At 41.8% G+C, this 26,664-nt stretch overlaps 1 protein-coding gene across 1 annotated transcript; it reads right to left on the bottom strand.

The window, feature by feature from the left end:
* Nucleotides 1-17,182: 17,182 nt before the first annotated feature.
* On the bottom strand, nt 17,183-23,169 carry LOC147447083 (aspartate aminotransferase, cytoplasmic-like). Its single transcript, XM_086522989.1, has 12 exons — nt 22,976-23,169; nt 22,792-22,863; nt 22,627-22,688; nt 22,440-22,523; nt 22,157-22,256; nt 21,934-22,054; nt 20,790-20,953; nt 20,562-20,699; nt 18,593-18,714; nt 18,345-18,439; nt 17,829-17,949; nt 17,183-17,744 (listed from the first exon to the last, which is right to left on the bottom strand). Exons 1-12 carry the CDS (start codon nt 23,048-23,050, stop codon nt 17,657-17,659), a joined length of 1,242 nt encoding a protein of 413 aa, XP_086379115.1. The 5' UTR covers nt 23,051-23,169; the 3' UTR covers nt 17,183-17,656.
* Between the last annotated feature and the right edge of the window lie 3,495 nt (nt 23,170-26,664).

The following is a 26,664-nucleotide window of genomic DNA, read 5'->3' as shown; positions in this document are numbered from 1 at the left end:
CTAAACCAAAACTGGGTGGCTGCCCTTGCTTTGCCCCAGCAAAAATGGATATAGTTCGCTCGGGAAGTTGAGATCTCAAAGCCTGGGATGGACTAGATCTCTGTGACTCCAAGTGATGTTCGGAGTCACCCTGCTCATAATCTGACCTGCCACCTTGATGCTCTCTCCTTTCACTCTGAAACTCCTCCAAGAACTTTGAAAAATCATTGATGACTGGTCATCCTCTCTTCTTACCTTGTTTAGGTCTATCCACTACAGTTTTTGGGCTTCGACATCCCTTGGTCGTGCTAGGGAAAATGGCATCGGTGGGATACTGATTGATGGTGACACTTTTGCTTTTTCCCTTTCCCCTAACCTTCTTGTGAAATGTTGCAAGTCCAAAAGAAAATGAGGACACTATAGCAAACCAAACACATTAGTTGAACAAGAAAAACATTACTTATCGTTGTATGTTTCAGCTTCGTCTTTGGGAACCTCACCATCCAAATAGCTCAAAAACCATGGATAGTCTCTCCACGTTTCCTTACCATGGAGTTTCTCTATCCAATCATCGGGATAGAGACCGCTCTCCTCACTCTCATACTCCACCCATGCATCACTGTGATGCTCTGAGTATGGACTGCAAAGACTTATCTTAAGGGCGCCCAACCACCATTTTCATGCCAAGGGTAGGACCAAGCACGGCCAAGGGCCAGGACGGACATGCAGTCAAGGGGGTCCCTATATTTAGCAGGCCAAGGGTCTATATAGAGCATGGCTGGGTGGTGATGAGCATGGTCCGGTCCCCAGTCTTCACATTGGTATCAGAGCAAGGTGGAGAGGAGGGAGAAGCAGGGAGCTATGGAGGAGGTATGCATGGTGATCTCTCTCTCTCTCTCTCTCTCTCTCTCTCTCTCTCTCTCTCTCTCTCTCTCTCTCTCTCTCTCTCTCTCTCTCTCTCTCTCTCTCGTTCTTCATGGAAGAAAGCCAAGAGAGGTGATTGAAGATCGTGGAGTTCCAAGCCTCAATTTCTTGGGCTTGCATGACGCTGCATGCACTCAAGGAAGAGGAAGATTAGGAATGAGGCGTGCACTGTTTTGGTGAGGAGATGCTCGCGTGAAGCACCACTTGCACACACACAGTTGGCGGAATTGACCAGCGGGAAAATGGCCCTGGCTAAGCTTGATGGAATTTCCATGGCGGCGCCAATACATTTCGTCAAAGACTCGCCCGCAACGGAGGCCCATGGAGGGCTCCATCACCGTTTTTTTCTCTCCCCATTGGCGGCTTTGTGCAACGCCATGGCCAAGCAACACTTCCACGTTAATTTTTCTTTTTCTTTTTTGGGAATCCAGGGTTGGGCGCCCTATTTAGGGCACCCACTCTTGCTAAGGGCTGCAACCCATGCTATGCATGCGAGGCTACATCCTGTTGCATGTCATCATGCACCAAAGGCCACCGTCACAGGCTCTGCAAGGCATCCCAAGTGCAGGGTTTTGCCATGGTGGGCCCAAAAACAAGCTACTAGAGCACAATTGCCGCTCATCCATGGGTTTCCTTTGGTTTCCAACGCGGTGGTCTTTGAGCATATCAAGGGCCGCCATGAGCACCACCTTCATAGTCGGTCTGTTGTTGAAATTATACACGTCTTTACCACTCAATCAAAGACAACGGGATTCTCGGATATCAAAGAGTGATGTCGGGACCAAGGCGGATAAAATTTATGCTAGCCTTCGCAATTGGGAAGCTAATGGCAAGGCCATGTCTTCCAGCATGGAGCAATCCTAACAAAGAGATTACGACAAGGATGATGTTATTGGTTGATTCAAGACGCGTTGATTGAGGTAAATTAAGAGTTTTGTTATCAAAATTTCATGTGAGCAAGGCTTATTACAGATATACAACACCAAGCAAGGCTGCAACCGACAAGGATATACCCTACCATGGTAAGGACCATGGTTACGGCTACAGCAAGTCCTCAAGCACGACTTGAGAGTCAACAGAGATCATCGCCAAGGTATGTAGTAGATTTTGTTTTGGTTTGATCACGCTTTCAAACATGCTATGTAGCTCTTGCATGCAGGCACAAGCACAGCTTGTGACAGTTCCATACGCAGTCAATTTTTTTCCACTGCTTTGTTTGCAAAGAACCACTGTTTGGTTGAGGGATCAACATCGAGCATGGCTTGAGTACACAATACTTTGACAACACACATTTGTCGGTGGTTGAATGTTAATGCAAAGGAAAAAGGAACCGGTACTTACAGAGATCGGCACGGCCGATAACTCTTATTGCTCAAGGGTACAAGATTGTTTGGCATGGCCGCTTCTTTGTTGATTCAACAAAGCTCTTTCCCTCACATCTAGGCTTGATTGATGATGACAAATATGTTCCACATGGACAACTATTTGTCACCATTTGCAACAGCCAGCGGTAGATGTGATTTTGGATCTCTCGCCTAGTGGTTTTCCAAGTGCTGACATGACGGCACTTTGCAAATATTTATGGAGGATCTTTCAGTATGTGTGAAGCCAAGGGGCATTCATTATCTATTGGAAGCCATGGCTATGAGCCAGAAGGGCTCCAGTTTATCACGTACACCTCAGTCTACAAGGACACAAAAGTACTTATCGGAAGTACGACTTCCATTTTGGAACCTTGCATTGAGCTTTTTCCCCTCTGGGGTATACTATGAGCACATGTCCTTGGGAACTTTCTCCATATGCCTGCAAAATCTTTCAGGGCATGTATATGATACGTACGCCAACTCTCTTGTGAAACACAAATGGCTATGGACTACATTTGAACGAGCTTTTCTTCCGACATCTTTCGACAACTGGTTACAACAAGATGACCAGGTTAGACCATGTTCAGTATTGTTTATTTTTCTATGTTTACATGGAAATTAATGCTTTTGTGCAAATCAAAGTCCTTTGACAATTTTACATGAAGCAAGGCTTCTCTCTTATGCCAAGGTACTGCCCAATGACTTGGCATCACGGGCAGTGGCACATAAGTTTGGGGAACTGGCAAAATGGGAATTTCACTCACAGAATCCCTACCACATTTGTGCAAGGCACTTATGGTTTTGGCTCTCACGTTTGAGGCCATCATTTTTGCCAAGGGCTTGAAATTCTGCATGCATGGCCTGCTAGCTAGGTAGATTCAATTCTACCGCCTCATGCAATATGCTTCCGCTATAACCCCAGACACTTTGTCATGGACAAGATAAGTTCTGGATTGTTTAACATGATTTTTTGGTTACTGTCAATGCACAACAACACTAAAAGGAACGTAAATCTAAGACTTACTTCACCGAAAAAGTGCCATATTTTAGTCATTTTTGTACAGTCACGGTCCCCTACATGGTAGATGGGGCAAGATGTGACTTGCGTTTTCTGTTACCTCTCTCTATGAGAGCGTTATACAACCAAATTGTTGCATGCTTATAGGATAAGCTGCACGCTACACATAAGATGCACACGAGCATGGGTGCAGTATATACAAGGTAGTAACTTAAGGAAAGTTCCTCAGCCCAGCATTCTCTCTCTCTCTCTCTCTCTCTCTCTCTCTCTCTCTCTCTCTCTCTCTCTCTCTCTCTCTCTCTCTCTCTCTCTGTTATTTCTCTCAAATAATAATGAAAACTTTCTAAGAAGCTTTTAAACATGTTTTTTTGGGAGTCAGCTTGAGCCAAGGTTCTCTAACTCTTAGCTAGAAATAGGGCAAGATGCCATCTCAATTAGTCTACATCGGTTCGTTGATTGAACTCTAATTGCCATAAGGGCTATGAGCCACACACGTTGGCTAAGAGTCATTGTCAGATCTCTAGTAAGACCCAATTGTTGGCATTCCTTGGGTGATTGTTTCTAAGATCGAAAAGATCTGTCAAGTGGAGTACACATGGATATGGATGTTAATGGACAAGCAAGAGTCTTGTCCTTACGGATGTTTAGGGTGTCATTTTTACACTACATGTTTTTAGTGTGACGCTCAAGTTGATTTTTTTATAATCTTAAACTCATATCAGCTGATCTATACCACAGAGTCTAGAGGCAGCAAACAGTTTAGACAGCATGGCTCTTCATACGAGCTAGGCATCTCACTTGTGTGGATCTCTTGCTCTCTATATAGCACTACAAGTGTCTATGACATCACAGTTTTGGGGTAAGACCCAGTGGGTGTTTACTAAATCACCCCATAGGCATTGAGGATCACAGTTTGATCTATCCCAGTTGTAATTTCAAGGAAAGAAGTCCGCAATCCACCACGGGGTAGTGGACAAATTCAACTTTTCAAGTTGATTCCAATCATTTTTATACACGGTCGACTATGTTGGTTACCGTTACCTGCTAGTTGAGCAGATTCTATAAAGGGTCTTACCAAGGGGTTTGACTATGTAGATTATAACCAAAGGGTTTGGATTGGGAAGGCAACACCCATGGTACCCAATGCAATGTTGCTTGGTTTTTTCACAGGTACATTTGAATACGGGTAACTGAACTTTCAGTTCAATTCCAAGGGCCATGCCAAGGGCATATCGGAACAAGTATTTTGGGCAATAGTGTCCAATATACATTATGTTGTTATGAATCCACTTACCAGATTTGATTTGGCACATGTTGTCACATGGGATACAACATGGTCTAGGGACTCAAGGACTTTGGTTTAGCCAGTTGTAAGGCTATGAGTTGTTAATGAAAAAGTTTCATTGTTTGTACCTAGAAGTGATCATTGTCTCACCTTCTATTATGGTTCAGACATTTCAGCAAGGCTTGCAAATGCTTGCAACTGAAAGTATTTAGTTTCTTTTCAGAACTATTCACAATCCTCTTTAATGTATGCTAGACGCATCACATTTGCCATAAGTATTGGCAAGGATAATCGTGGATATACAAGTTCAAATCTGTTTTTGCTAAATGCATGCACACTAGGTGTTATGGGCCCTAGTGTTTAGCAAATATTGATTTGAAACGGCATGCGTATTCATCAAGTTGTTGCTTATGAAGCCTTTTGCACTCTGTGTGAAGTATCTCTATGAGATTACTTTTGGGTCTACTAATCACTAACAGAGGTCATGGTTCGGTTTGGGTGTTTGTGGATTTTTCAAGTTAACCACGATGGTTATCCCAAACATTGTTGATTCCTCAGCAATGTTATATGATATTGTGATTCCCATTTACCAGTCATCTGGGAAGATTGTCTGTAAACCATGGGGAAAAAACACCTCAGTACTGTCAGTTATCCAAGGGGATAGGCAGATTACAAAATGTAATCTTGGGCTAAAAGATATGCAAAGTGCGTACATTAGCACCAAGCACTCCAATTAATAAGCATTTATTGCTCTACTTGGAGTTTACTTACTATAAGTTAACGCATGTTTGCGACTAAGTTTAGTCTCTTCATGTATAAATCAAGTTCTCAACCTTGAACACTAGTGATGGTGGGGTTGTTTACTGTTGAAATTGGAAAACAAGTCAAGGACTTACACTTGGCTGATGAGTTATGTTAGCAATTTACTTTCATGGAAAGTGAAAAGAGGTACTCTTTAGGGTATATCTTTGTGTGATAACTCGTTTTGCATACTCATGTGTGTTCTAAATGGAGTCTACACACTATTGGATAGGAATCGATAACACAAGATGGTTACAAATGGACAAAAATGTGGAAAATCAAGATGTTACTCTTGGTTTCACCGAACGTCCTGCCGAACCATGTTCCGGTCAACCAAACAGCTGGATCCATGAAGGATGCCACTATAGAAAACATTAGTGTATCATCGCTCTTGTTTTCGAGGACAAAAACGCTTCTCCAAGGGGGAGTAATGTCATGCCAAGGGTAGGACCATGCACGGCCAAGGGCCAGACGGACATGTAGTCAAGGGGGTTCCTATATTTAGCAGGCCAAGGGTCTATATAGGGCATGGCTGGGTGGTGATGAGCATGGTTCGGTCCCCAGTCTTCACAACCATCTACAAATAACAAGAGGAATAACTCCATCATTCAAAACACACATTCTTGATCTTAAATCCTAATAAAATTATATAGTTCAATATCTGTATAGCAAGCATCAGTCAGTACATGCAAAATGCGGCTTCTCCTCTGCATTGTGTGTGGTTCATATGGCTGGCTTCCACCGCACAAAAGCCTTGCCAAAGTACTTTTGTCAAAAAGCCTACATTGCTTTGTCAAGAGACATTCCACAATACCGTGTGGCGTGTGCATGTAGCTTCTTCAACGTGGAGATCTCGGTCTCCATCTTCTCTGCCACGCTCAATGCACCGCTGCACTCTAAGTATTAGTATTGTGGCAATACTAGATAAGACCTCGTTCTCTAATGTTATTGCACTCACCTTTCAAACTGTCACCAATATACGTGCATTCTCAACCATTGCGAGAATGGATTCTCCTATTTTTGTATATATGCATCCACCAACAACCCATGACCCTTGGCCAATATATCGAATAGGAAACATTTTTTGCAGTTTACCATTAGATAACATTTTCAATAAATAAAGAGAAAAAATACTGCTTTCAAAAGCAGATAGTACTTACTCCGTAGGACTAATGCATGTCCGTGCAACCTTGGAGAATCTAAAGGGGTCATTTTGCAACCCTTCTCTCCCCAACCCACAAAAGAAATGCATTTTTGAAAAAAATGTGTGCCATTCTCTTGATTGGCTATGACCGCTATCTCTAGTCCCTTATGCACAAAAAAGTTCTTGGTCTCTTTCACAGCCAAATCATAGCTTGCCTTGTAATCATCTTTGTGCATGTGGTACTCTCTACTCCCCTTAGCTGGAAAATTTTGTGTTTTGAGCCGATAAATTGCATCGACCTTTTCCTGCAATACAAATCACCAAAACAAAGTGAGGCTAGCAAGAAATATTTGGATGCTAATTTTGATGAGAAAAGTGATGAAGAAGAGTGCTCAAGTGAAGAAGAATACAATGGGGATGATGGCAATGAGGTGAAAGATAGCAGCGATAGTGAACTAGATGTTCCCTCCTTGTTTCTTGAAGAAGAGCATCAAAATAAACAAAGATTTATTTGCCTTTTGGAGAATGAGGACTCCTTATGAGAAAATTGAAGAGTTGATGCAACCCAAAGTTAAACCTAATGTCAAATAAGAGCTAATACAAGGTATGTTGTCTCTCGATTTGAATAGTCATGAGAAGGGTGAGTACCTACATATGATACAACAATTTCCCAATTTATTCATCACTTCTTATGAGGAAATCAAAGGCTTCAAAGGAGAGGAAATTCACATTCCAATCAAGGAAGGATCTCATCTCGTATGCCAAAAGCTAAGGAGACTGGGACAGGTACAACTTAATGCTTTAAAGGAAGAGGTAGAAAAGCTTCTCAAAGCAGGTTTCACATATCCTATCAGTACTTCAGAATGAGTGAGTCCTTTTGTTGTCACACCCAAGAAGGATGGAAAGTAGAGAATATGTGTTAATTTTGATCCTAAACGCATCTATGAAGAGAGATACATACCCTCTTCCTTTCATAGACGATATAATTGATTCTATTGTAGGGCATGAGAGGTATAGTGTATATGATGGATTCTCTGGATAATTTCAGCTCACCTTGGCTTTAGAAGATCTAAATAAGACCACATTTATCACACCATGGGGATCCTTTTGTTATTGTGTGCTTATTTTTTGTCTTATGAATGGTTGTGTGTGTTACCAAAAGCGCGTCAATAAGGTGTTATCTCCCTTTCTTGGCAAGTTCGTGAAGAATCTTATTGATGAATTTTGTGTTTATAGCTCTAGAAAGGATCATAGTGAACATCTTGGTATGGCATTGAAGCAATATGATGAAAGTGGAGGTCAACTCAACCCAAAAAATTGTCATCTTGCTCAACCAACAGTGAAGTTTTTGGGGCATATGATCTCAGAGAATGAGATTGAAGCAGATCCTGACAAAGTGAAGGATTTGATGCTCCTCTCATCACCTAAGGATACAAAGAAACTTACTACTTTTATTCAAAAGGTGAAGTAAATGTCAAGGTTCATTCCTTTGTCCTCTTAACTTCTTTATCCTCTACAGCAAGTAGCAAGGTTGAATCCTCTACAATGGACAAATGAATGTGAAGAGGTTTTTCAAGGTATCAAAGAGGTTATTGGTTCTCTTCCTACTATGCAAGCTCCTAGCAGGGATAATGATTTTTATGTGAATCCATCAGTAGGTGAGGATGCTATTGGAGCTATGCTTCTTCCACGAGGTAACAACTCTCACTACATGAAGCCTATCTATTGTGCTAGCAAGGTGAAGCTAGAGTTGGAAAGAGGCTATATTGATGTGGGGCTCGTCATGGTAAGTGTGATTTATGCATGTAGAATTCTTAGGTACTACCTTCTACCCAAACCATTCATGTTTCTCACTAGCTACACTCTTCTACCTCAATTGATGAATAGCCCTACTTTGTCAAAGAGGCTCATGAAGTGGATTGTGGAGCTACAAGAATTCCAATTCTCTTTTCTTGTTGAGGAGAGTACAAGGGCTACATTGGCTGATTTGCTTACTCATAAGAAAATCCATCTTCTTATCAAGGAGGACACGATGAAGAAGCAACCCATTGAAGCTCCTGACATAGACAATGCGTATTTGTTGTTTTTTTATGGCTCTTACAGGAAAACGCATAATGAAACTTTAGGAGGTGCTATGATCCTCAAGGTACTTTGGTAAATAAAAGGAGTTTGAAGCTTACAACACAAAGCAACAATGAAGCTGAGTATGCTACTTTGGAGAAAGGGCTCAACCTTTGCCTTGAGCGTGGCATCCATCGTGTGAGGGTAAGAGGTGATGCTGTCTTGGTGGTTAATCAAGTACTTGGGGCGTGGAAAACTTTAAACCCAAGGCTAAAAAATATTTTTTTTCAAGTGAAGAATCTGCTTATGCATTTTGAAGCTTGGAGTTTAAGACATGTGGACAGCTCTCAAAATGAAGAAGCACATAGTGCAGCACAAGCTTCAATTGGCCAATTGTGATAAAGGCTGATTATCCTCTTTATTTGGGAAGGGAAGCTTTGGAGAGGGAGAAAAAAATGTTACAAATAGGTATGCTTCCATCAAAGTTGGAGAAATCAAAGAAGCGTGCCTTCCTTCGTTGTGCCAAAAGGTATGTGCTACTTGGTGATGCCTTATATATAAAGGGGATTGATCTTGTGATGAGAAAAGTGCCTTGGAAAGAGAAAATTTATAAAATTTTGCAGGAGAATTGTGAGGGTTCTTGTGGTAGTCACTTTGCTTCAAAGATCACTTTGCATAAAGTCTTGCAGAAAGGGTATGTGTGGCCAAGCATGCAACGTGATGTTTATCATTGGTGCAAATCTTGTAAAGAGTGCCAAAGCATAGCAAATAATGTTCTCAAATTAGAAATTAGAGGCACCATTGTGTCTTATGATGTGTTTGAGAAGTAGGGTATTGATGCAATAGGTCCTCTCCGTATGACAGCTAGAGGCAAATGTTACATACTTACTGTTGTTGACTATCTATCTAGGTGGGCCGAAGCCAAAGCTGTTAACTAGTGAAATTATGAGTGTCATTTTTTAGTTCAAAATCTTTTAATGAAAATTGTTGATAATTTTGTAGTAATGATCATTACCTGGCACTTATTTTGTGCAGATTTGAAAGGACTTTGACAAGACTTGCATTGACATTGTAGACCACAGTACAAGATAGATATGATAACTATATTGATGAGAAATGTCGACAATTAACCTTCATGGAAGGAAAAGAGGTATTTTTACATGTGACAAAACATCCAAAAAGTCTTAAAACTAGGCCAACACCTAAATTATCCCCTAGATATTATGGACCGATAAAGATACTCAAACAAGTTGATAATATGGCCTACAAACTTTCTTTACCTTCAAATTCCCGTATTCATCCAATTTTTCATATAAGTTGTTTACATAAACGCTTGCATAGGGACAACAATGTAATTGATCATCAGGTTCTGATTGATTACACTGAGCCTCCAACTCAACCACATGAATCCAAGCAATTTCTTGATTAACATGATTTACAATCAGGTCATCATGTATGTTGTCAAGCATTGGTTGTGAAAAGATTGACCTAAAGAAAGTGCCACTTGAAAAAACATTAGTGTTCTTACGAAGAAATACCCCTTTTTGTTTTCAAGAACAAAAGCCTCCCCGTCGCTCGCCATGCGGTCACAATTATTTCGGAGAATGGTCACTGAAGGACCATTCCCTACACCATCAGCCTCCGTAGCTCAACTTGCAGCACGTCAATCCCAAAATTTCACCAATTACAGCCACCTCAGCTGTTGGAATGCTGATAGTTTACAGCCCCGTGTGAGCGTGCCACCTCAGCTTTCGAAATGCTGACAGTTTGCAACCTGTGTGAGCATGTCACCTTAGCTGTCGGAATGCTAACAGTTGGCAGCATGTGTAAGCATGCCACCTCAGCACCTAGAACGCTTACAGTTCGCAACTAATTAAGTGTGCCCTGATCGATGGTGACCCCCCGACTCTTGACGGGATGGAAAGGTCCTCAAGGGACATAATGCATACTCCCAGCTTGGCTCCAGGCCTCTGCCGGTCGCCAGCTGGTCACATGCATTATGCATTATGGGGAAAGGTCAAGGCATCTTTCCCCACCCGTTAAGTAGTAGTGATGGCACTGTCATTGCTAGGCCGTAAGGAAAGGGGTGATGATGTAGCATCCAGACACTCAAGCGGCATGAATTTAGTCGTGGTGGGTAGTGCCAAAAAGAGATGCCATGGCCTATTGAGCATGTCTCGCTTCATCCACGCTGCCATCCGAGCACTCCACAGCTCCTCGCAAGCTCTGCAATCGCCTCTGCTCCTCCTGTTCACTGCCCACGCTTTCTTTCCCTCATGTTCACACTGGAAACCCCTTCATTTAACCAATGGGCGGCCCATTCAATTAAACATGCTCTTGGGCGGCCATTAGAGATTTGGGAACACATAATAAACAATGCAGTGCTGCCAAGAACAGCTTCTTGCTTCAATGGACCATGCCCATGTTGTGTGTATCTCACAATCTATGTACTCCAGGCGACCACATTATGAATAAGAAGCTCCTCAAGTACCCTTCGTGCTTTCCGAAGTGCACCGCTTTTGGTATAATTATCAACCAAGCATCGTTAAGCACCACATTATGCACACTATTGACCAAAGGATTGCCAAGCTCTCTTGTGCCTTGGCAATTGCATTACATTTGGCATACATCTCAACCAAAGCATTTTTAAGCACCATTGGACTTACATATCCCCTTGTCAGAGTACCCCAAGTACTCTTTGTGCTTCCTAAGTACACCATATATAATTTCCAACCAAAGCATCCTTAAGCACCACATTAGGCATAATATCAACCAAAGCTTTGCCAAGCACAAAATTATTACCACAAATCTTCAAACTTTATCTGCTTTCCCATTCATTTCCCCTGCTCATGGAAGCTCGAAACTGCTAAGAGAATTGTTTTGACTGTAACTTGAGCAATTAATACCCAATTTGAGCATTGTAAAGCACATGCTCTAACCCATGCCAAACACTATCGACCCGAACCCTATAAAACTAAAGTTGATCACCCATACACACATCTCAAGACTTGTCCGAAAACAGTAGAACCGGCCTTCGAAAATTATTAAAGTGCCCATCTCGATATTGGTCCAAAGAAAAAGTAAAACTGGCCCTCAAAAAATATTAAAGTGTCCCTCGTCCCCGCCGGAGTTCGATTGATGAGCCATGAAGACAGCCATGGAGAGCATTTCGAGCACTATATAATCAACCCATATACCTACAATTCGCTCACTTTTCGAGCATCTCGGCTTACAGGCATCAAAAGCACACTTAATCACCTACAAAACCATATCTAGCATACATTCACCTTTGCACTTGCCTGTCATCGTGCCTCGTTTATTGTACAATTAACTTACTTTGGTTGTGCCCTTCCTTATATCTAGCAAAGTTCTGAGTGTTGACATTCTTGCAACATCCATGGCAGGGTGATGAGCTTGGCAGAAACATTGTGATGCAACAACCATTCTTCTTAGCCACTATTCTCCATCAAAGCAGACTAAATCATGTTTGCTCTTTTACATGTGTATCTCCTCCACCTATGGATGCTTCATAATGACCATAGCCATGAAAAATGGCACCTCACGTAAGGTTCTTCATGAGACAAACCGTATCTTGTATTTCCTTCCAAGAAGGACCATGTGTTGATTGTATATATTTTTTATGGTGTTTTTTGTACATCTTTTCTTTGTGCATAATCCACACATCTATGTTTGATTTGATGCTTACTTGAATCTAATTGAGATAGTCCACTCTCTACTCATTATGCTTTGGTCTTTGAATTACTTCATGAAAATTCTTTGTTTTAAATTTACCAAAACTTTCAACCTAGAGGTGACTTGCATACATGTCCTTGGGGAAAAACATTGATGGTGTAGGGGATGGTCGTTGAGTGACTATTCCCTGAAATAGCGAGCGACCACATGGTGATCGGTGGGGGCTAGGAGCCATAGTGGAGCACATTTTTCAGGGAGGAATGGTCATTACACAACCATTCTCGACCATCAGAGTCGGGGGGAGGGGGGTCAGCTAGTGTCCACTGTCGGTCTAGTTGTTGAGGAGGCAAGATTGTAGAGCATTGACAGTGTCGACAGTGCAAACAGGAACAAAACATTCCATGCGCTGAGGTTGCAGCAGTTGCAGCTTCATTGGAGGAGGTTGACTTTCATTACAATTGTTGATGTGTTTGACATCCATCGTCTCTAGCACGATTTTCCATGTTTTAATTGACAGTAGATCGACAACCCACAACACCTACCCTTTATTGATTTTCCACGTTATAATTGATAGTAGATCGACAGCCTACAACATGTAGGGAATGGTCCCTTGTTGACCATTCACAAGAAACCTAGGTGAATGCATGGCGAACGACCTGCTCCGACACTAGTCATACTGTAGGAGCGTGGATTCTTGGGAATGGTTACAAGAGACCATTCCCGAGCTTCGAGCGTTGGTGGAAGGGGGCCAACTAACTTCCAACTTCCAGTAGTTGAGACGTCGCATGGTCATCCTTCCAAGAGTTGAGATGTCCCACGCACAAGAAAGGATTGTTATATGACAGCCTCAAGGCCTTCCCACGAAAGATGATAGCTACTTATTTAAGAAGTGTCGTTTGTTGTTGAGTTTGCAGCAATCTTATGCTTGTTGGTCGGTGTTTGGCAAGCAAGCGCGTTGACTGTGCTATATAATGGTGTGAAAATGAAAGGCGCATATATGTTGCCCTCCCTCCAACCCCGGTCCCCGACCTTGAAGGGCAACATAATACACCTTCTCTAGCACTAGAAAAGGACCACAATAGCCTGCAATACTTTACAAACCCAAAGGTCTAAAAAAGAGGGCATGCCACTTCTGTTCCTTTATATGCTTGTATTGGCTAATTAGCCCTTATAGCATTTTAGCTTTCAATCGACCTGTTATTGGTTAGATGTTTTACTGCACTTGTTGTTTGTGACAAATTACTTTAGGTTTGGCATCACTATATGTGGTGGTGATCATGTGTAATCAATATGCTGCCCTTATTTTTTATTGTCCCATATTTAGGTTCTTGTTTAGCCAATGTTATTAACAAGCATTGCTACATCCAGGCAATTGGGGTTCTTTGTTTTGGCCAAAGCTATTACCGCCATACTTTGTGCTTCTCCTATCTCTCCATAATATCAAAGCAAGAGGACGCTAGACATTTTGGAAACCCTACATCATGGCTCAAGGCGTATCAAGCGCTCTCTCTCTCTCTCTCTCTCTCTCTCTCTCTCTCTCTCTCTCTCTCTCTCTCTCTCTCTCTCTCTCTCTCTCTCTCTCTATTGTCTTGCTTAATCAAGGCATACTACATGTTAGGAATACTTGCTTGAAAGGGGTTTACATATGTAATAGGAATACTTGCTTGAAAGGGGTTTACTTGTAGAAGTCTTGTTCTACAAAAGTTCCTAAGCAACATCCATGCAGGGTGATGAGCTTGGCAGAAACATTGTGATGCAACAACCATTCTTCTTAGCTTACTATACAGGACTTATGTTAGCCACTATTCGCCATTGAAGCAGACTAAATCATATGTTCGCTCTTTTACATGTGATTGTATCTCCTCCACCTTCGGATGCTTCATAATGACCATAGCCATGAAAAATGGCACCTCACCTCGTATCTTTCCTTACAAGAAGGACCATGTGTTGATTGTATATATTCTTTATGGTGTTTTTTTTACATCTTTTCTTTGTGCATAATCCACACATCTATGTTTGATTTGATGCTTACTTGAATCTAATTGAGATAGTCCACTCTCTACTCGTTATGCTTTGGTCTTTGAATTACTTATGAAAAGTCTTTGTTTTAAATCTACCAAAACTTTCAACCTAGAAGTGACTTACGTACATGTCCTCGGGGAAAAACATTGATGGTGTAGGGAATGGTCATTGAGTGACCATTCCCTAAAGTAGCGAGTGACCACATGGCGATCGGTGGAGGCTAGGAGCCATAGTGGGAGCACATTTTTCAGGGAATGGTCACTACACAACCATTCTCGACCATCAGAGTCACGGGGAGGGGGGCTAGCTAGTGTCCACTGTCGGTCTATCTACTGAGGAGGCAAGATTGTAGAGCATTGACAATGTCAACGGTGCAAACAGGAACAAAACAATCCGTGCACTGAGGTTGCAGCAGTTGCAGCTTCATTGGAGGAGCTTGACTTTCACTACAATTGTTGATGTGTCTGACATCCATCGTCTCTAGCACAATTTTCCACGTTTTAATTGACAGTAGATCGACAACCCACAACACCTACCCTTTATTGATTTTCCAAGTTTTAATTGATAGTAGATCGACAGCCCACAACATGTAGGAACTGGTCCCTTGTTGACCATTCACAGGAAACCTAGACGAATGCATGGCGAGCTACTCCTGCACTAGTCGTAGTGCAAGAGCGTGGATTCTTGGGAATGGTTACAAGATACCATTCCCAAGCTTCAAGCATTGGTGGAAGGGGGCCAACTAACTTCCAACTTCTAATAGTTGAGACGTGGCACGGTCATCCTTCCAGGAGTTGAGATGTCCCAAGCACAAGAAAGGATTGGTATATGACAGCCTCAAGGCCTTCCCATGAAGATGATAGCTACTTATTTAAGAAGTGTCGTTTTCTGTTGAGTTTGCAGCAATCTTATGCTTGCTAGTCGGTGTTTGGCGGGCAAGTGCGTTTTGACTATGCTATATAATGGTGTGAAAATGAAAGGCGCATATATGTTGCCCTCCCCCCAACCCCGGCCCCCGACCTTGAAGGGCAACATAATAGCAATTAATCACCTTCTCTAGCACTAGAAAAGGACCACAATAGCATGCAATACTTTACAAACCCAAAGGTCTAAAAAAGAGGGCATGCCACTTCTATTCCTTCATATGCTTGTATTGGCTAATTAGCCCTTACATGTGCATTTTAGCTTTCAATCAACCTGTTATTGGTTAGATGTTTTCCTGCACTTGTTGTTTGTGATAAATTACTTTAGGTTTGGCATCACTATATGTGGTGGTGATCATGTGTAACCAATATGCTACCCTAATTTTTTAATGTCCGATATTTAGGTTCTTGTTTAGCCAATGTTATTCACAAGCATTACTACATCCCGGCAATTGGGGTTCTTTGTTTTGGCTAAAGCTATTACCGCCATACTTTGTGCTTCTAATATCTCTCCATAATATCAAAGCAAGAGGACACTAGACATTTTGGAAACCCTACATCATGGCTCAAGGCGTATCAAGCGCTCTCTCTCTCTCTCTCTCTCTCTCTCTCTCTCTCTCTCTCTCTCTCTCTCTTGTCTTGCTTCATCAAGGCATAGTACGTGTTAGGAATACTTGCTTGAAAGGGGTTTACTTGTAGAAGTCTTGTTCTACAAAAGTTCGTAAGCAACACAAGTGGCTCTCTCTCTCTACAAGACTAGTACCAAACAAAATCCGAACATCAAAAAGCAATATATTGGAAACCAAGCACAATCTAAACACCAAATAGACAAACAACTCTACCGACATACACAAAAGCATTTCATGGCATGGTTTTAATACAACATAAAACAAAGATGAAAGGGTGCTAGAAGGAGCTACCCTCATTGCGGCAACTAGAACTAATACCTCTGGACCCTAGGATTTCAATGCCAAATCATCTAGCATAGTTATGCCCAAGGTGAACTTATATCACCTCTTTCGGTGATGCAATTTTGTATCTATGACATGTCCCTACAATGTAAAGTAGCCACTAGCTCAAAGCATGAGGAAGTAACTATGATGCTAGAGTTGTCAAAGAGGGTGATAAAAGATCTCTCAAATACTAGTAACCAAATTGCTGGCTAGAATTGTTTCTAGCCTTCCACTTTTCAAGATCACAAACTTGTGAGTACCATCTTCAAGTTGAATGCCCCAGCCAACATGACAAATGATAATAGTTGTATTGTGATTCAAGCAATTAGATAAATGATGATTGTTGTAAAAGGCTAGACCTGCTACAAAACTAGACTTGCGGCAGACGGCTGCATTCACATTGTAGACAACCATTCAATCCCCAGTGCTTCATTCAAGTTCAATCCATCCACAATGCTTTAGCATACCACTGGCCACCTTATTCACTCACCACCTTACCTTAATATCTGTTAGAATCACCCACCAATGAGGCAATGTTCGCTTTCGGCCGCAGTAGTGTGACCAAGTCCTCCTTTGAGAAGGCATTAATTTGTAGTATACCAAGGGTCATTGCAGTGCACAATCCTAAAACGTCCTTATGATGTAGTTAACTTTTCAAAATATTTTTACAACTCTCCCCATCAGCATTAAAAAACCTAGCAATATTTCTGTGGCTTCTCGCAGTTATGGAGTAATCTAGGGAAAGCAAGCTGACTGCTTACTGAGTACAATTTTCAGCTGTCTATATTATGTAATGCAGCACTCCCTTCATTTTAGCCTGCTTACTGGCAATTACTTCACTATGAGCCACAAATTTTTTGTATACGCAATATTTTCCTCATTACAGCAGCCTTTTCATCGACACATTGTCATACCTCTGTTTGTATCTGATATTTTGTCCTTTTTTTTTTTTTACCGAGGATGTGCTAGCTTTATTCTTCAATGACAACACTTGCAATCCTAGTGATCATGCACATTGAAATTGGCTGTGACACCTTTCCCTTTTCTCTCGCAATCGAAAGTTACAATATTATGAAGATTTCATATCACTGCATCTTGGTTGGCATAGGTACACTTCCTGTCTGATTGCACAGCCACATGCCTTCAAAGAGTGTCAGGTAGGACACTTGCAACACACACAATTAACCCTCCTTAAGTGCCTTCTCCAGGTCCTTCATAGCTATTATAACGGGGATTCTTTAATCATCCTCATTCCATTACACGTCCAAGTACATTTATATATTCTGGTTTTGATTAACCTGTGGTTCATTCTGTTTTCAACAGGGTTGGTTTTGCCAAAAAAAATCCTTAGGATTTTAAAAAAATGGCAGGTGTAGTTGGAATGATAACTGGAGCACATACAAGACACCAGCATGTGAGGCAAAATTATTCCTGACACCGTTTATTCCTCCTCACAGATATTTGACAACCAGCAATGTGACCATTCATTTCATTCCAAAACCGTTGTCACTGCTATATGTATCGCCTCAGCAAGATATGGAACAGTTTTTACACTCAATCCTGCCATGCTGACGCGCCTGCACAAAGCAAGAAGCCAAATTATGAAGAGTAGGATTCACGATCTCTGCAAAAGTTAGAATCAAAGGACTCAAGGCCTATACCCATCAAAAGTTATGTATATATGAAATTTATCAGTAATAAAGGCGACTTGCTCCTTGGTCAGGCCTGTAAATGAGAACATGCCAATCTGCTTGATGATGTGACTCCAATCCCCAGGGGTACCTACAAGCGATACGTGTCACAAATTCTCAATTACGAGCTATTTATGTAATATTAATTGGATAATGTGATTAATATTTATGTAATGCTTCAGAAGAAAAGTCTCTTTTGATTAGCAAAACACATGCCACTGGTGTGTGTTCACACTAGGGCAGGGAGGCTACAAGACTCTTGGAAAACACAATTGAAGCATACTACAATCAAATACTGGATCTCAAGCACAAGTGCACATTCATCTGCGTGCTTGTGTATGTATGTGTGCAAATGCCTACAAGGGCATCCACATTTGTTTGACTGATATCAAATTTTGTGGTGTGAATGTATTCACTAGATTTCAGTTTTGTGGTATGCAATGCCTGATATCATTTGTTCATCAAAATCTTGAGGGAAACACAAACCACGAGCTTTCAAGGCTTCATGAAGGAGTTGCCGCATGTGTATGATTCTGTCTGCCATGCCTTGAAGGTCAGCCTTCCACTCATTGAACAGTTCCCTTGGTAAAAAGAAATGAAATATTCTCCATGAGTATTACATACAGACACTAATGAAATTCTTGCGAGAGAGGTCCAATCAACGACAAACTAAGTAAAAAATATATAATATAGCTAAACAAGCAAACCAAAAACTGCAAGAATGGTAATGCTACCTATCACCAAGGACTGTAGCCGCAACTGCTGCACCATGGATTGGTGGAGTGGAGTATAAGGGCCTAATGATGAGTTTCACTTGGCTCTCCACACGCTTTGCAACGGACTCACTTCCACAGACCTACACAAATTGGGCACTATCAACACCATCTATCTCATGGAACTTTGGTCCAGAAGAAATTGGAGATTTGAAAATGAAACACTGCATATGTGAAGAATGACCAAAACTGCTTATGAGGAGACTTTTAAAGAAAGGCATATTGTCCTATCCCAGAAACGACATGCCCAGTCTCAGGATACAGATAGGAATTAGTGGCTAAGAAAAAAGCTTGTGGTAAAATATTAGAGAATCAGAAGGGGTTGCCATGCTTTACATGCAGCGTTACATCCAAAACACATAGTACAGAGGGATGCGCGCACTCTCTATTTATGGATCCAAGTTCAGATAAAGGATTGTCATCCTCTTTACATTGCCATATGCTACTTTGCCTTCTGCCTTGAAATATGCTAGCCCAGATGAGCAATTACCTTATGAGATCATAGATGATGATGGTATGGAGTACTCTAGAGAGAGATATCACAAAGCAATGATATCATGTCAGTTTTTTCGATAATAGTGCATCAATGGAGGATCCGTGTGAGTATGACCATGTAGACCTTGGCATTGCAAGAGTTTCTGTAGATACACAAAATATGGAAAATATCTCCTAGAGATGGGAACTATGCATGGGTTAGCCATAGTCAATGCCGTAGCTAGGCAGTGAAATTTTATATGTTACCCACATCGACATAGTGCCAGCATAGCGAACTCACCACTTGCTCTTATCCCACACATCCGAGAGCTCTCCATTTCAGGGAGACCTATTGAAGTTTCTGCAAATCATGCATACTTGTCTTTTACACTAGACTATCGCTATACTACACAAGCCAAGAAGAGTCAACAAAGACATTTAAAAGAAGTTCCAAATTTTCAAGTCATGAACTATTAGGTACATGGAGCATTAAAATAAGTCCTCACGCGACCCAATTGCTCATTGAACAGGAGAAAACTAGATATACACCTGATGAATCCAGGAGATTCACCCTTAAAGAGAAGCGCAAGGTGTAGACTCAAGGTCATCACCCACAAGACAATATAACCATCAGCTCAATCATGCATAGTATTGACACTAAACTACGACATTTCAATTTTCCACTAGCATCATCAGTGCTCAAGTAGGTGTAGAACTAGGTACCAATATATGCTCCCACACACCCACACCCCACAGACACACATGCATGCGAGCATAAAGATCTGCGCAAAGAAACAAAACACGCACAAATAACCATACGCACTCCCACTAGTCTGCATGCAAACATGCAATAAAACATACAATGAAGTACATACCGAGCAGACAAGAAAACAAATCACATACAGCAAACCGGCAAACCCAAACAGCAAAAAGTAAAAGCACAAAGAAAAACTCAAAAGAGAAGCAAAGAAGCCACAAAAACCAGATATAAAAAGTGGGGGGCACAGGGGCAGGACATATTAATCGAAGGCTTTTTGTGTGACATCTCCTATCTGGTGGAGTGTCCCCACTCCTCAAATCGTATCCACCTTGCCACACACCGTATGTTACTCTGCTTAACATATATGATAAGACACTCTAAACATAGTCATATATACACTGTCACACGCGTGTATATCCAGAAAAGCCTCAATTCACCGTAAAAAAGACATCTACACACATTGTATTGTAAGCCCACTCCTAATGATAGTCTAATGAGCATTGGGTATTGGTTCACTTAACCTGTTTCTCAATGTTCGTTTGTTAACCCTAATCAAGTCTATCGCACATTATCAATAATAGACAGAGCACAAGAGGAACTAGTAATATGTGACCATGACATTCACATGTGGCAGCAGTATCCTTTGGAGGTGGAATATAAGTTTTTAGTAAACTTTCAAGGGTTAGAGCACTTTACCATGCTTAATGCTCCTACTCGCTCCCCATAGAGCCCCATGTTCTTTGCATAGCTTTGTGCGACAAAGCATTCCCCTCCATCACCAGCAAACAAGCGAACTGAAAATGCATCCTTAATGAGGTTTCCGCTTGCAAATCCCTTCATACACAGACATGAAATCATCGCTGCAACACCTTTTGCTGCAGTTTCTAAAGAACAACTTCCCTACAGAACATTGTACCTCAGTACCTGGTAAGCACAGTCAAAAAAGGGTAGCATGTTCTTGCCCCTAATCAGCTTTTGTATGCCTTTCCATTGGTCTGCAGTAGGATCAACTCCAGTTGGGTTGTGAGCACATGCATGAAGCAATACCACTACACCAGAAGGGGCTGCATTCAGATCACGAAGCAAACCTGCAAAAATCAAGTGCTCATTACAGTGCAGCAATATCCTCCCAGGATCACCTGACACCAACACAGCTAGCCCCTAGAGGAAGGGCTAAAGCCTAACTGCGAACGCCATGCCAAGTCCTTTATAAACACACTTCAACCTCCTTTGCACACTAGGCGCATGTGCCCAGAAGGAAATGCCTTAACCCTTCAGTGGACTCCTCTTCTCCTTGGACTTTCCCATGGTTAAAGCCTACAGCAACTTGACATGGAGAAGCTTCCGATAAAAGCCGCTCCAATCTTCCTATGTCAACAACGACTTAGACTTTCTAGGTGTCACATCAGCTATAGCATCGGGATCGCAGAGCACGCAGCCTTGTCTATCTAGAGGGGACTACTACGTTGGGTGGAAAATCTTATGCAGTGCACCTGTGCTAGGGAGCTCCTTGAAGACCTCTATGTGATAAATCTAATGAGAGGCTACAACGCCTGCGTCTCACTAGGGGTCATAGGATCATAACAGGTCAGAACGTGAACATGTAAGCTGAAGCACCTGGTGAAATGAAAGAACTAAATGGCATGACAAAAAATGTACCCTCATGCTGAATTCACATGAACTGTACTAGATAGATTATTTATCCCTTGCGCTAGACAGACACCACCAAGTGCTTTCAAACTTGACACATAAGACTATAGGATACACAAAACACGTTCAAACACAATGCTGTAATTTGGGTTTTCACAAGCTTCTCTGGAAAAGGATTGTTTTGCAATCAAACTGTTACACGCAATGCAATTAAGAGAGCTACTGATCAGTGCTACCAAGCATTTATAGCCACCAATATGTAGTTATGAAGCTCTGCTCCAGGGATAAGGGCAAGCATACAAGAAAGACAGGTCCCTCTAGCAACATGACATCTCAAGTATTCACCACTCAAATAATCAGCAGAGAAGATTTGGTTTTCATTGACATCTTAAACGGAAATGGGATAATAAACCCTTGCCTTCGTAGTCCAAGCCTCTTGTGTTAGAATCATAGTATGTGTAGCTCTTCACCTCTAGTCCGGCCACTGTGAAAATCGTGGGATGATTGCCCCATGTAGGAATGGGAATATAAACAGTTTTCTAGCCAAAACACAAAACCAAAACAAGACATAACAAAATGAGTAACATTGATGCACAGACTTGGAATATTATAAGAAAGCAACAATCAATAGGTTCTCTTACATGTGCATAATGCTTGGCAAGAAACTCAGCCCCTACACGAATTGAGCCCGTGCCAGATAAACACTGAACCGTACACACTCTTTTCTGGTTCAAAGCTGGACTGCAATGCATTCACAATCTCTACATGAGGGTAAGTATGTCAATTGCAAAACTCAAGGATAACACTGTCCTGCTAGAGACTCAATCATAGCTACCAACATAATCTTTCTCACATCCCCCCTTGGATAAAGCAACCCAAGATGTATACTGCCGCTCAAGTAGTGAAAGATCCACTGAAAGATACCTGTCCTCTCCAAAGATAAGCTTCGCACTTAGCCCAGTAAATTGAGGATTTCCAGTAATAGGCAAATACTCTTTGTTCCGTGATCTGCCATGGGGTTGCTTGCATAAGTGCAAAAGAATGTCTCTCAACCGTTCTAAGCAGAATCATGACGGACCAAACTACAGAACAAACGAGAGAGAAAACTTACAAGTCATTCAACAAGCGCAGCTCAGCTTCTCGTACTACCTGTGGAACATATGGCTTGCCTTCCTAGTGCACAGACAAGACAGACAATGCTAAAATTTTCTTCTCTTTACAAAGAATCACATGAGCACAAAGCCACAAAAAAAAGGGAGTGGGTGGGTGTAGATACCTCACAGCGATAAGCACCCACGCCAACATTCAGCTTTACCGGGCTCGGATCCTTGGAGAACGCTGTTGTCACCTGCCAAACTGCTGGCTATGAGTGTGTATGTGTGTGTGTGTGTGTGTCGTTTCTCTTACAAAAAAAAAAAAAAAGAGTGTGTGTGCTCGCTCTCTCTCTCTCTCTCTCTCACTCCGATAATGGGGTCCTCAGGCGCCTGCATCAGATGCTGAAATGCAGAAGGCGAAGAAATAGGTTCGGACTCCATAAGCAGAATCAATGGAGCTGTTTGAGCCTTCCGCAGGAGCAGAGGGGCGAGGATATGCGGACGGGGGCCAGATGCAAGTTTAAATTATTTCACCGCAGAATGACCATAGCAGACATACTCCGGCAGTCTCGTCATTAACACCTCAGTTTTTTTTTTTTCTTTTTTTTATAGACAGTACAAGAACTTTGAAACCCACCCACACACCCTATCTACAATGGCCTCATGGGTAGAGAAAGAGGCATCCCATCACACGCACACACCTGCAAATGAGAACAGTCCTTGAAGACTTGGAACATGTCTTCAAATCGCCAAAGGAGGATTGAACCCAAGACCTCATGCACAGAGGCTATGACTCTACCAACTGAGCTAGCACTCGTTGACAAACACCTCAGTTTTAGAGGGGATCTACGTTTGAAAATCGACGTCGATTGTCAGAAAAGATCACAGCCGTTGATGTGAACTTGATGTATATCAGGTGTAAACTCGGACAAATGTAAACTAGTTGTGAACTTAGATATAAACTAGGTATGAACTTTGCAAACTATGTGCACTATATTATTGTAGTGTGAAATCGTTGTAAACTCAAAGTGCACTCGGTGTGAACTAAGATCGTAGCGGGCTTAGTTCGTAGCGGGCCAAAACTACGCAATATAATGCTACCATTCTCCATGCCTTTTAAAACGCTTGCAATAGCGCAATGGTAAAGCAATGACCTTGGAACGGAGAGGTCATGAGGTCGAATCCCACCTAACCCATATTCTTTCCTCCAAACGGATTGAACAGTCCACAATCATCAATGATCTAGGACCGTAGATCCCCTCCAAAAAAGGAGGTGTCAAATAGTGCCAGGGCTAGCCACCCGCAGAGCTCCACCAATACTCGAAACAAGGAGAGAGCTCACAGTGGCATGCGGCAGGCAGCAAGTGTAAGGCTATGGTCACACGAGGCTTATTTTCTCGTTACTTTTCTGCTCCATCTCTGATAGCTACCACATGAGTAGCGTTACTATGCCTTAAAAAGCACAGTTACAAAATTATGTCTTTCCACTGTGGGGCAGCTATGTCTTTCTCTCTCATGTTTGCGCCTTGCTCTCCCTCTCTCTACTTGCTACTCCCAATGACGCTCTAAGCTTCTGTTAGAACTTGTCGAGGCTTACTAATGATAACTAAGCCTCGTGTGACAATAGCCTAAATGTGTGAAGTAAAGTTAGGGAGATGTTGTGGGTGTTATTTTCTTCGTCACTATAACCATTGTTGTTTCCTCCAAAATTGCAAATCCATGTGTAGCCATGACAAAAAGCAAACTATTGCTTCATAGGCTTAAGACAAGCCTAATTGAGACCATTTTTACAACACGAGAAAATATTTCATTGAAACCAGTACCTTTTTTTTTTAACCCTTTTACCACAAGCCTAGACTTGTACCTTTTCTTCCCACCTTCTTCTTCCTTCAGCTTGTACATCCATTTGTACCTTTTCTTCCCACCTTCTTCTTCCTTCAGCTTGTACATCCATTTGTTTTGCAGTGCTCACTTACCTTTAGGCAACTCAACCAACTCCCACGCTTGGTTGCGATGTAATGAGTCCATATCCACTTGTATGCTCTTCATCCATTCTTCTTTGGATTCGTGTTGCATAGCTTCGTTGTATGATTCCGGCTCTCCAGAATCTGAGATCAAGAGATGGTTGAAGGAAGGACCAAACCTTTATGGAGGTCTACTTGCTCTTGTAGATCTTCGGGGCATAGGTTGAGGCTCCTCATTTGGTTGACGTTGTTGCATGTTGTCACCATTTGCACTTCTTGAGTCTTCACCGTCCTCAAGCTCCATGTACTCATCACCTGTGTCTTTTGTTTGTTTTCTTTCCAAGTAATCTTTGTAAATATTTTGCTCGTTGAAAATTACATCCCTACTTCTAAATATTTTACCATCTTCAGGATTCCATAGGCGATACCCAAAGTCCGCTTCTCCATAGCCAATGAAGAAACACTTTTTAGACTTTGCATCTAGCTTTGACTTTAGACTTTGCATCTAGCTTTGACTTTAGGCTTCTATCTATGTGCATGAAAGCCTCACACCCAAACACTTTGAGAAATGCATAATTCACCTGTTTACCTGTCCATGCCTCTTTCGAAACTCCCCGTTCAATGCCGTTGAGGGTGACCGGTTGATTAAGTACACAGATGTAATTACAAATTCCGCCCAAAGCTCAAGCGATAGGCCTGCATGTAGCCTCATGCTTCGTGCTTGCTCCATGATTGTCCTATTCATTGTTTCCAAAATTCCATTTTGTTAAGGTGTCCTTGGGGTTGTCCTTTGTCTCCGAATGTCATTGCTAGCACAAAAGCTTTCAAAAATTGGCTGCAATATTTGCCTTCATTGCCGAATATGAGGCATTTAAGCTTGGTACCTGCTTCATTTCCACCTTTGAAATATGGAAAACACATCGAGTTTATTCTCCATTACATAAACCCATGTTTTTCTAGCTGCATCGTCTATGAATGTTACATAGTACAATGAGCCACCAAGTGAAGGTATACTTGAAGGACCCCAAACATCAGAATGAACCAATTCAAGTTTTTTATTTTTTCTTTCATTTTTTGCCTTTTGAAATTTTACCCTCTTTTGTTTACCCTAAACACAATCTTCACAGAACTCTAAATCCACTTCTTTCAAACCTGGTAGAAGCTTCTTTGATTGAAGGATTTGCATTCCTTTGGCACCCATATGCCCAAGACGGTAGTGCCAAACCGCACTATCGACTTCTATAGCCGTTGCACAAGTTAAAGGTTACGTGCTAACAATACATAAGTAAAGTATACCAACTTTTTCTCCTTTGGCAACCACCAAAGATCCCTTTGAGATCTTCCAACGTTTGTTTTCGAATACAATGTTTGACCTTCATAGTCCAATTGTCCTGTAGAGATCAAATTCTTGCGAAGAAAAGGAACATTCCTAACATCTTTAAGCTTCCATTCATTTTCGTTTGCAGTTTTGACACAGATTGTACCTTTGCCGAGAATTTCACAAGCTTCATCTTCTCCCAAGTATACAAACCCAAAATTACCTTGGGTGTAATCTTGGAATTTTTGCTTGTGCGGTGTCGCATGGAATGAAGCCCCAGAATCTACTATCCAGGAATTTGACACATTGTCTAATGAGAGAGTTAGAGCATCTTGCTCTACTTTACCTGCCACATTGGCCTCCGATGTTGGCTTATTGTCTTGAGACTTTGTGTCATAAAATCTAATATCTAACCAACCCAAATGATTTTCTCATATTAAATTGATCATTTAATGTGGAAGAATAAACGTGAACAAGGGTTAAGATATAGACAAGTGCTTATAGATCTATCTCAACACGGGGCCAATGGTAAAGGGGCCCAAATGAGAGATGGTCTATCAAATAGCAAGGCTAACCAATGGAGCATAAGACCTTAGCGTTAGCTTCATTGAAGACCTCCAATAGTTAGTGTAAAAGTCCTTTGACCTTAGGTAAGCTAGGGCTGAGCTTGAGGTGGGAACTCGGCCCAAGCTTGAGGTGCTTGAGGTGGGAACCCGGCCTAAGCTTAAGGTGCTTGAGGTGCCTGATGACTGAGATGCTTGAGGTGCTTGATG

Source organism: Adiantum capillus-veneris, chromosome 11, assembly GCF_014529385.1.
Source record: "Adiantum capillus-veneris isolate H3 chromosome 11, ASM1452938v2, whole genome shotgun sequence".
Classification (NCBI taxonomy): Eukaryota; Viridiplantae; Streptophyta; class Polypodiopsida; order Polypodiales; family Pteridaceae; genus Adiantum; species Adiantum capillus-veneris.
This window is presented reverse-complemented; position numbering and strand designations above follow the sequence as displayed.